This window comes from Siphateles boraxobius, unplaced genomic scaffold, assembly GCF_051911475.1.
Source record: "Siphateles boraxobius isolate OS27281-9 unplaced genomic scaffold, OSU_SipBor_1 13, whole genome shotgun sequence".
In the NCBI taxonomy this organism is placed as follows: Eukaryota; Metazoa; Chordata; class Actinopteri; order Cypriniformes; family Leuciscidae; genus Siphateles; species Siphateles boraxobius.
Window position 1 is genome coordinate 17,907,011 of NW_027508733.1, and position 12,357 is coordinate 17,919,367.

A 12,357-nucleotide genomic window follows, 5' to 3' on the forward strand; every position below is an offset into this window, starting at 1 on the left:
AACCATTACGAGGATAAACATGTCAAGTGTACAGCACACGGAAAGAAGTCACTAAAATATAAGCAGAAACCAGAACCTGCCTTTAAACTTTTAAACCTCTTAAGTCAGGCTTCACCGTTCTGCCCAGACAGCAATTTGCAGTCATGGTCTCTCCATATTCCCTTTAAGCTTTTCCATCTAAGCAATGACATTGAATAAGGATGTTCGCATTAGCTCGCTTGGTACACACAATGCTACTACCTCTCTTTCATTTAAATGAATGACAATATTGAATAAATGTATGTTTGTTAACTCGGCATCATTTCAAAGTTGTTGACACCAGAAAGTGCCATGGTATATAGTAGTACCATGTTGTTGTTTTTTGTATTATTATCGGATACCAGCTCAGGGCTTTTTTGCTAATGAAAACAGAGAAAGAACACGGTTATTGAAATATCTTGATGAAATCTCTAAGCGCAAAGGGCAAACATCCCCGCCCCCCGGTGCACTCTAAATGGCTGGATTTTGTCCAAGGCTTTAGCAGACTGAAATCCCAGCAGAAGAAGCTTTTAAATGCTGCTGTAAGCAGGAAAGGTATCATGGGCTTACCCATTTAGAGGATCCACAACAATGGCTCTGGGATGAGACATATTGCCTTCTAAAAGCGTTCTCCTGGTCTGAGAGGGCCGTTCCAGCCCGGCCACGTTGATGGTCTTTCTATAACCGTCATTTGTCCAGAACAGGTTGTTACCGATCCAGTCCACCGAAATACCCTCAACATTATCCAGCTCTGGAGAAAGAGAAGCAGAAATAAATTGAGAAAATGTTGTTCTTTTTGCTTGATAACATCAAAGACAGCTCAATTAATCACTGTCCTCCTCTAATTCTTCCAAGTGGAATTATGCAGTATCGACCAGCGAACTTCCCCGACAACTGAATTGCACAAAATGTATGATGAATAACATCCCATTTGGAAAACATCGGCAACAGAAGCGCTCAAGTGCAGGTGGCCTGCTTCTACCGTACAATGCCGCATGGTTGCACAGATGATTCATTACAGAGCCAGAGCGAAAATTAGTTTGTTAGGGAATATTTAACTGCTTTTTCCACAATAAAACTGCAGTAAGGCTCAACAGACTTACACAAAAGCAAACATTAATCTCTCAGAATAAAGCATAGGGTCAGTCATGAACGATAAACATACCGTCCTTAAGGATTGTTTCCCGAGCAGTTCCATCAGTCTTCTGACGTCCGATTAGGAAGCTTGTGGTGTCGGCAAAGTAGATGTAGCCACTCTCTGCATGGAAGTCCAACGCTCTGGGACTCACAAGCCCTTCGATTTGAATCAAATGTTCATCGCCAGACTTGATATTCACATCCAGACCTCGGATAACTCCGGGTCGTCCTTTTCCGTAAAACAGGAACAGCTCGTTCTTTGGTTCTGAGAAGACACGATTACCCAAGTAAACAAATGCAGTGGCGGAACGTAATAAGCCTTCTGCCACAGTACTGTCAGAGCTTAATTAATTGACATAATTAGCCTCCGTTTTCAATTCAGTTCTGCAAATTAAAGCCTTTGACAAAAATGTATCCAAAGCGAGAGGCTCAAGCTAATTACATTAGCTTAATTAAAACCAGAATTAGTTCCACTGATTCAGTTCTATCGAATCAATCATCTTTTGGTACATAACAGTTGTGTTTGTAATTGTGTGTGTGTGTGTGTGTGTGTGTGTGTGTGTGTGTGTGTGTGTGTGTGTGTGTGTGTGTGTGTGTGTGTGTGTGTGTGTGTGTGTGTGTGTGTGTGTGTGTGTGTGTGTGCGTGTGTGTGTGTGTGTGCGTGTGTATGTGTGTGTAAAAGTAACCGGGGACAAATAGGTTCCTAAGTGGGGGCAGTAAAATGAGGGACACGTGTGTGAAGCACAATGTTTTCGAAATGCATTATTTACGAGCTGAAATGGTGCAAACATGATGATTGCAATTATTATTAGGTCTGGCAGTGAGATCCAGGGAGACAAAGAAAGTTGGATGAAGGGATAGAGGAACCCAGCAAGAACAATTGCGTTTGTACTTTGAACGGGACTGAAGCCAAATGATTCCTTTGTGTGAAGAACGTACAAAAATTTGAGCTGTTATTGACTCTCGAATCAAAAGCAACCATTCTGCAGTTTTCAAAACAAATATGGCAGAGGTTTCATTGCATGCAATTCGGTCATGAGACGCGAGAATCAATGAAGCACAATGTTATTAATGCCCCCCAGGTATGACAGACAGAAATTTCAGTTTTGGGTGAACTACAGTACTTTAAATAACCATGTCGCAATGCATGTTCTTGCATAATCCAGTGAATTAAATAATTTACAAATGAATGGTACTTCAACTCATTAATAGCGAATGAATGACGAGTTTGGAATCAGCAGTGAAAACAGCATCACATTATAACACTTGAGATAAAAACAAAACACTCAATTGGATGAGCTACATTCAAAGCCACTATACAATAGCCGATACACACCTGCATTTGATGCACATCAGTTGAGTATTATATGATTGCTGCAATCTGGGTGACACATCACAGTTATGAATAATATCAATGGATATAAATGTGGAAAGTCACCTGGTGACACACTCTCGTAATAATTTGTACAAGCTTACGAAATTGTCAGATAAAGAATCTGGCTTGTTCAAATTGTTTTTCAAGTTATAATCATGGTTAGGTTTAAGGGTTTAGGTAAGGGATTGAACTTTAGGTTTAAGGTTAGGTTTAGTACTTGACGGCTTTTCTCATTTTAAACTTTACCATACAATTACTTTTATTTTTTTGCTCTGAAGTGGAGTGGGCTTCCATAGCATGAATAAATTAAGATATTGCAGATTTTACACAAAAAAAAATTTGAAATTGAAATTGAAAACACACATAGTTTCTTAGTTTGAGTCATCTATGTTGGGCCTCATTCATGGAACATGGGCAGAAAATATTGCTAAATTGTTTGCAAACCAAATTGTACATAAATTGTTGCATATAAAAAGGTAGGCGAAAAAGTATTACAGAGAAATTCATTCTGCTCTTGCTTCCTGAATAACTGATTCTAGTAGTATAATTTCAGTACAATTCTGTCCAAAACCATTAAAATGCGACAACGCATTATTATGAATTCTAATTAGACCATTTTGGATATAAAATTGTTTGACTGATATAGAAAACCAAGCAAATTTACGATATTTTTGGATTTTCATCACTGAGTGCATCGTTATTCGTACACTACGTTAAAACTGTAGGTAATATATTTAAGGTGCTAAATCATTTGCAATTTTTGTTTTACTGTTAAAGTGGTCTGCCATCTGAAGTTCGGGAGAAACTTTAGCCGTACACAGCCAAAAACACACATATATTCTCTGATAGTCAATGATCCTGATGCCAAGAGACAAAACATATCAATTTCCCATGTATTCCTCCTTAATGTGCTGAACGTGCGCTATTAATCACAGTAACGTGTCCATTCTTCAGCGTCTTGGCCCTCTATAAATTTGGTCATAAATTTCCATTTCGACAAACCCACAAGGGCCATCTGTCTGATATATGGCTTCAGATAGCAGCACCCTTTCCTTTGGGAATACCCCTAAATCCATTTACATGAGAAACCCGTCTCCAAGATGCTAATCAGACACCTAGGAGCTACAAAAGGAGGAGAGAGGAAAGAGAAATTGGCATTTTGCGACCCTCACTTTTGCAGGACTTCCCGTCGCTGGCAAGGACGTGGCCAGTCCGGCAGCGGCATACGCGTGATTTGTAATTGTGGCTCAGGAGACAGATATGCGAGCATCCACCTTTCCGTCCGTGTGGATCAGGGCTGCATGAGTGAGTCCTGACTGGAGAAAGAGAAAGGTCAGCATCAAGGAGCGAGCATCGCGAAATATCAGGGACCACACATATGCTACATACTAAATGCTAAATGCGAAATATTAAAAGGCAACTAATTGTGTATATGGGAAAGAGGGAGAAGAAAACACTTTCCATTGGTTTGTGTCAAAGATTACACTCTACGATATTTTTGACACAAATTCAAAATATGTATGTTGTGACCACGAATAACAATTTGTTCCGACGACTTACTATGGGCACGTTTACATAACACAATGTTTTCCTTTGCATTATTCATGTACAGACGACAACATTGTCAAAACGATACCTGTTCACACTGATCCGCAAAAAACGACTAAAAACGCTGATTTATTTATGCTAGGCCAGAAGTTTGCAATGTCCCTTTGTAAAGAAACACTACGCGACTGAACACATAATGCGCATGACGTTTTCACAAATTCACGTTTTTTGTAGTTTACACAGAGATGATAACAGTATCGTTTTCAAAAACTTGCACTTTGAAACCCGTTTTCATCTTTTTCAGGCCCCCAAAACGATGTTGTCGAGTAAATGAATACGCATATATGAACGCAAACATTTTTTTTCCGTTTTTAGTTGAAAACAGTGCTGTCTAAACAGCCCCTAATACGTCACCAAGTTTAAAAAAAAAAAAATCTCTCATTGTAAGTAAATCGTGCGCATGATATAATAATTTGTTCCCTTGTTTTACTAAATCAGGTGCACAATGTAATAATTTGTTCACTCGTTTTACAAAATCATGGTCACGTTGTAATAATTTGTCAAACGTATTTATTGATTGTCCGCAAACAACGGACATAACATTTTACACAAATTAACTATGCTCTTGTTTTTCATGAATAAAAGACACTAGTCGCATTTCAGTATAATTTAGTACTTCAGTATAAATAAGTCATCGCTATTTTTAAATATGAGTGACTGTAGATCATATTAGTTATACTCCCACGACAAGTTTACCTGTAGGTTGAGCCAGTCTGTGATAAACTCGGATGGCTTTGGCACTTTCCAAAGTGGTAACGGTGTTCGTGTCACTGCTGTTGAAGCGATTTATCCTAAATATGTCCACTTTGCTCTCTCTGGAGGGTTCGGAGCACGTCGCAAACAAGTAATCTTCAAACAGTGCTAATCCGTACAGGTGCGACACCTGGAGAGAGAAACACAGGAATGGAGAGAGAGAAAGACTCATCTAGAGGCCATGGCACCTCTTCGACTTAATTCTGAACATGACACAAATACATCTGCTTAAATTGGCTTCTTTAATCCATCCGATGTAACTGTGGCTGAATAAACATCAGTCCTGAGTCAGACACCAGTTGAAATATGCAGGGATCTTTGATGTCACATCTGTGCTACAAATTACAGACGGGTACCGTTGAGGCTTTGATTTCGAGGAGAAAGACTGACGTGAAAAACAAATGAGTTAGCGGTAGTAGAGGTCATTTCAGGTTATCTTTCAGTGCCAGCTTTGAGGAAAAAAGTACCAATATAACCTCCGATAAAGGTCCCAGGGAATATGCTAGAGCTGAACCTCGCAGGAAATGGATGAACGGATCAATAATTTTTTTTTTTAAAAAGCACACAAAAGAGTAGTAGTGTAAAGCCAGGACTCGGCAAGGTCAAAACAACCCGATGCTAATCCAGGCTAACAGTAACAGGGGACAATGAGACGGTTACAGAGATGTCAAGGAAAACAAGCCCTAACTTTGCATCCATGCGACCAATTTACATAAATGGCCACCGTTTGGCTGCATAATTCCTGTGATTTCACAAGTAGCATGTTGATCTTTAAACAGTTTTCCTTTCAAGAATTTATTGGATTTGACAGGTTAGTGGCAAAAAAATCTTTGAAAGATCCAGGGTTCATTGTCACATGACCCTTGAGAAATCATTCGAATATGATGCTTTGCTGCTCAAGAAGCATTTCTTATATTATCAATGCCAAATATTTTGTGTGGAAATAGCGATACATTTTTCAGGATTCTTTGATTAATAGAATGTTCAAAAGAACAGCTTTTGTTTGAAAAATAAATATTTGACATTATAAATGTCTTTACTGTCATTTTAATGCATTATTGCTAAATAAAAAGATTAATTTAATTTCTTAAAAATACCGGATGGATGGATGGATACTTTCTATAAAAGTATTTGCAGATATGTCTGCACCATTATTTAAACTCTTTGTATTTTAATTTTAATTTTTAAAACTGGTATATTATTCTGGTCTAATCTATTTCTTAATTATTTTAATTATTCCGCCCCTAAACGGAACGCAAAAATACAACAAACTGTGTTTTGTCGCTTTACGTGACCATCAGAGAGTGGTTGGTTGTTGGCTAGAATATGATGCGGTGTGGACCAGATCTAACGGTGATCAGTCAAAGATCTGACTATGCGAGACTAAGTAGAGGGTTAAGGATAGTGTTGAAAGGAAAGTTGTTCCAGGACCAAAAAAAAGATTGGTGAATTAACGGTCACCTCAATTGCATTTCAAAATTCAATCCAACAACTAAATCAACAGTAAAAGCAAATCCAAAAACTTAAAAAACCCAAGCAGAAACAACAGCCCCCCAAGCGAGACGATATTTAGCATGAAAAACGTCTGAAATTGATACAAATGCTGTTCTTCAACTACAGTAATCACTCAAAACATCCCGTAAACCTTGAACACCTGCACGCAGGCGCTTTCCAAAAGGGATTGCATCTAAGTATTGCATCTGGGTATTAGTTAACACCAGATGTCTCATAACACTGATAAACAGCCGCGGATGGATTACCTATTGTTTTTGAGAAAAAAGCACAAGTTTGACAGCGCCCTTGGCCCGTTCTATGAACTATGGATGAAATTTATACTGAATTTATGAAGCTATGAATTTTGTATCACCATACTTTTGGGCCCGCTGAAGGGGGAATGGAGAGAGGCCAAACTTTATAGCCTTCAAAATAAACTGCTTTAAGAGTTATTCAAAGCAGCATCATCTATCACAGCTTTACTGCCGACTATTAAGGCTGTTAGGTAAAAAAATCCACAGGAAGTTTTTCTATATAGTTAAGTTGTTAGAGGTCACACTTCTTTGTAGGTTTGGAACCGTTCGTCTTACCAAGTTGCCTTGAATGATGGTGTGTCTGTTCTTGCCATTGTAATCCACAACTTCGATAAAATCCAGATAAGCGTCCGCCCAGTAGACAAGCTTCTTGACCAAGTCCAATGTCACGGCGGTCGGCTGTTCGGTTTTATACTCCACTATCCTGGTTCGGTTGGTGCCGTCCATGTTGCAGCGCTCAACTTTAGCTATAGTCCCGTAGTCCGTGAAAAACAGTTTCCTAGGGGTTAAAACACATCAGGTTTTAAAACGGAATCCACAATCTGCCTGGCGTAAAAGAAATCAAAAGTCAAGGCCATTTAAGATTTAATCAATCCACTCATACCCAAACAGTGTTGTGTCAGAGCTGAGCGCTCACAGTAACAACAGCGCAATTAAAGCGAGCCACTCTGAGCAAGAGCTGAATGAATGGGCCGCAGTATGATATTTCTTTTTATACTAACACATACTGACAGAGGAATAAGAGAGGGAGAGGTCATCCGCATTACTACGCACGACAATTGTGGCACAGAAACGGTCCACATTGCCTGAAAGCGGCAAACTGCTCCAAACAGCATAACTCAGCACTGCATTCAAATGAATGTTTACCAAGAGACCAAAGAGTTTCTCACGTCACAGAAGCGTAGATGACTCGACATCAGATAAGGATGATTTATTTACGCCTTTAAAAATTTGGAATCACGAGTCTCCTCCGTGATCATTTGAAGATAGCTGACTATGTTTAGGTCAAAGAATTATGAACGATTTGTTTGGAGTGGGTTCTAAAAGATCATATTTACTGTGATTTGCCTTTCTGGATGGCAACCTCTTTCAGTTGGCCAGTTAGACTTCAGTGACCGTGTATTGAAAGTAAGGGTGAGCGGTATGACCTTGATGATAGTATTTGATCTCATAATATTTTGTTACTTTTGTAATGTAAAGGCAAATTGTTTATATACTACTACTACTACTACTACTAAAAATAATATAAACTCTTTATTCTATTTAAACTATTTATTAAACTACTGATTATTATTATTATTATTACAAATACTTATTTAATTTGTATTTAATAAAATTACTATACAATATTTATATTTATTTATCAAAAGTTTAATATAAAATATGTATTAAACTACGTAATATAAAATATGAAACTAAGTAAATATAAAACATTATTATTATTATTATTATTATTATTATATAAACTATTTGTATTAACTATTTTTTTTAACTATTGATTATTATTATTAATAATAATAATAGTAGTAGAATTAATTTATAGTTCAATATAAAACATTATTACTATTATTATAATGAATTACTCATTTTTTAAATGTAATATAATAATTTACAAATTAAAGGTACTTTATCACATTTTATGTTTTTTGCTCATTTTATTCAAAAACTGACGCCAAAACAGCTTTTTAGTTTGTTAGTAAAACGTGAGTAAAGTTAATATTATAAAAGAAACAATACAGACTCGCAATTCGTATGGTAGATATATTTGTATACATAAACTATTAATAGATAATTGCCTTTCTAAATGTCATTATATATATATATATATATAATTTTTTTATTTTTTATTATATATATTTTATTTTTTTTCCCACTCCACACCGACTGCTACTGTCAAGAGTTTCCTACTAAAGGGATTGAAACATCTAGTCCTATTAGCTTTACTTATACATGTATATTATACATATATATAAAAATATATATAGTTTTGTTTTTTGCTTTTTTTTAACCAGAGCAAAGGCTCATTGTTACCATCTCATGTATAGTATACTGTAAATGGCCAGTCATAAATAAAAGGACCTAATGGTTGTCTTAGTGATCGTACCCCATGATTGGATCCAGCGCTAGGCCTTTTGGGTTCTGGATATCCAGGTCAATGATGGTGACACATGCATCTCCCTGTTCGCTGCACACAAATATTCGGTCGTTCACTCTATCTATGAAGTAGAAGTTTCCTGTTAACCAGTCGATGGCCATATGCTCCACATCTACATGGGAGGAAAAGATTCATTTTTAGACATGGGAGTACCAGCAGAGTACCAGGGCCTGGTAGTTGAAACAACTAAAAATGCATGCATGCTTCAAAGAAGCAACAACTGACATTCAGCGACTTGACATGCACACTTGACACACTTAACCTTCTGACATTAAACACTTCATTAGCAGATCATTAAACAATTCGAGAGGTAAAAAGAAAGTGGGGGAAAAAAGGCTAATGAGAAAATTTATAAGGACATTAAAAACAAAACATACTCAAGTTCATAAAAACTTCAAAGGACACTAGTTTGCACTTGCTTTGAATAAAACATCAAAGTTACAAGACATTCCTTAATTTGCACTTTGAGAATAGAGAATAAATACTCACTTTGCAGGTTTTGACCTATCCTTATCTCATGTATTTCTGAAAACACTTTGAGCTTGGTAATGCGGGCACACCACAGTTGACCCGTATCCTGCGCCACTGAGAGCCAACAGAGGGACTCTTCTCTATAAATAAAGTCCACTATTTGAGTCCCATTTGTCTCCATGGACTGGAGATTTGGCATAAATGATCCATTGAGGTAAACAACTGATATAGAATTCATATTTGTTGTCAACAGAACCGGAGGTTTATCGCCAGGATCTGAAAGAGGGAACATAAAATGCAGGGAATTAGAGGAAATGATAATAAATATCTCCTGTGAAAGATAAATTAAGCGATTATTTATGTAAAACATATTTAAACACAATTCATGTTGGGCAATTTCGGTACTGTGGGCATTTAGTAAATACATTCTGAAATAAGTAAAATAAATTAGAAAATTAATTATGTTTTATTTTACCATAAACTGTCCTTACCATCACCGTCAATGACATTTAAACATTTTTGTAAAAAAAAAAAAAAACTCATGTCGTTTCATAAATACACCCAATTACATAATATTTAAAATTTTCTACATAAATTGACAAAATTACAGATTGATATGAATTAACAGTAACTTGCTCTTGATTATGTTTTTTCTAACTAAATATAAAAGTGGCAACTCATACAAATCTGCCCCGAGACATAAAAGTGCATGTACCTGAATAAAGATCCAAAACACCCATACAAAATATTAACATTTAGGTGTTACATAAACGTAAATAAATCTTTACATTCATTTTTGCATACCTATATAGAACATAAAACAGGTTCATTAAGCAGCTCGCACTTGCTTTGTCCAAACTTAAACTTTGTGATCGTCTTGTGTGTCTCCCCTTTTACACTAATGAACAGACACCATGAAGAGCAATTAACTGTGAGCATGTAATCATCTCTAAATTTGATAGACAGTTGCGGGTCGGGCTGGACGGGCTCTGATTGACTTTCCATTAAGGCTTCCCCTGTTTATCTCTCCCACGGCTCTTTCGTGGGCCAACTTGCCGGTGTCCATTTGCATATTGATGACAATAAGTGTAACTGACACTTGTATCAGGCGAATGAGAGTGTCATCTATACTAATGCGCCTGGATGATCGCCACTGTGATCATGCTACTCCACTGAGGCTTTCCTGTTCACTCAAACGTCCCAGAAGCCATTGTGTTTACCCATCTAATCTCTTAAAATGTTAAGACAACCATAATTTAAATGCAGAGTGTAATGTCAAGTGTGGAGTTTGTTGACCTTTCTTCGTTTCCAATACTAGATACTTATTTTCTAGTGGTTCTTGCTTAGAAAAGATATTCATTGTAGAAAATGCTTTTATTATGTGCCAATACTTAGATGAAGTATTTCAACAACCCTCTAACCCTAAAACAACCCATTGGACTTGCCTAGCAACTAGCAATCACACAGCAATGTGTTAAAAAAAAGCAGAACCCTTTAAGCAAAAGGCTACAAACTACTCAGAATCACAATATCACAGAGCAACATGATAAAAACCTCTTAGAACCTACTACCTAAATGTAGTAGAACACCTTGGCAAGTCGCCAGCAACTACCTAGAACACCATAGAAACCACATAGCAATGCATTAAAAACTCTCAGAACTCCATAGACCTTAGTCAGGGTAGCGCCATATTTCATTTTTTGACAGGAATAAAAACGAGGCTGTAAGGAGTAGATACAGTGCGTTCAATGAATGGTACTGATGTTAAACAACATACCGACTGTACTGCTGATGAAACGTCAGAAAAACTTTTGGTAGACAAAATCTCCATAAGAGAGTTGTGAACATTACATAATTAGGACCTTTATACAGCGCATGCTTTTGTCAACAATGTACGTCTCTCCCTCACAACCTCGTTTTCATCCAACCATTAAATTCAATATGGCGTCTAATAGCATTGCAAACAAGCTAGCAACTACCTGAACACAGTTGCAACCACAGAGCAATGTGCTAACATAAAAATGGACGGTCATCCATATCTCCAGAATTTAGTATGGTAAATCAAGCAAAAATGTTATTTATGCATGGGTTAAATTATTTTCAGACTCGTGCCTGTAAAGCACGGCTGAAAATTAAAGTAAAATACATGTTGCTTAATGCACATTTTTTTGGACTTGAACTAACAGGGATGATGAATGGACTCACCGGTTTTGGCTTTGCAGGATCGTCTGTTGGCCTGCAGGCTGAAGCCATCTGTGCAAGTGCATCTGTACGATCCCTGCGTGTTCATACAGATCTGACTGCATGTCCCGTAATCCCTGCATTCATCATGATCTGCGGGCAACAGCGGGGCTATTTATTAAACACTAAATGTGCTCAAAAATGACCTAAATATGCAAACCCAACTCTTAATGTCGCCATTTCGCAGCTACCTATCAAAATGTATGAATATGCAAATGCATGTTTGGACAGGGAAAGGTGAGTAAATTGCTGTTTTGGATCACAATTTCTCATTAAATCAACAACAATATATCTAGAGGTTCACGTTCATGCATTGGAGAATCAAGCACAGCTAGCTTTGCTAGTGACCTCAAAACGGTATGAGCGGAGGTAATTCTTGATGGTTAGCCTACTCTATTCGGTGCCTGATTAGAACTGATATAAAATCAGTTTACAAAAATTAAAAAAGTAAAACAATTTGAAACAGGGTTCCAGACAGCACCCATTTTTTGAGAATGTGCGAGTTAATTGTGCTAGAATTTGATGTGGTCGCATTTGTTCGAGTGTATGGTCATGCACTCAGGTAAATTTGTGCGTGCGCAAACAGAACGCCGTTGTATCCGTCCAGTCCAGTGGCGGACACAGAACGTGATAGATGGGTGGGCCTGAATATAGGGTGTCCCAAAATCAAAGCAGTCCGAATCCAGGAAATTATACTAGAGCAGCAGAGTTGCCTGATGAAACATTAAAAACTGTTTACTTTTGCCAGGGGTGCAAAATAATGAATCTGTAACGTTCGTTATTTTGAATAG

At 37.3% G+C, this 12,357-nt stretch overlaps 1 protein-coding gene across 2 annotated transcripts in view; it reads right to left on the reverse strand.

Annotated features, from left to right (window-relative positions):
- The window catches only part of lrp1ba (low density lipoprotein receptor-related protein 1Ba), a 274,722-nt gene that overhangs the window by 191,535 nt on the left and 70,830 nt on the right, over positions 1-12,357 (reverse strand). For both annotated transcript variants that reach the window (XM_077226234.1, XM_077226236.1), the window contains exons 5-12: positions 11,531-11,659; positions 9,344-9,601; positions 8,804-8,966; positions 6,976-7,198; positions 4,835-5,021; positions 3,703-3,846; positions 1,184-1,420; positions 589-769 (exon numbers count right to left, since the gene is read on the reverse strand). In XM_077226234.1, the coding sequence (XP_077082349.1) occupies positions 589-769; positions 1,184-1,420; positions 3,703-3,846; positions 4,835-5,021; positions 6,976-7,198; positions 8,804-8,966; positions 9,344-9,601; positions 11,531-11,659 (1,522 nt within the window). The remainder of the gene's footprint in view (positions 1-588; positions 770-1,183; positions 1,421-3,702; positions 3,847-4,834; positions 5,022-6,975; positions 7,199-8,803; positions 8,967-9,343; positions 9,602-11,530; positions 11,660-12,357) is intronic.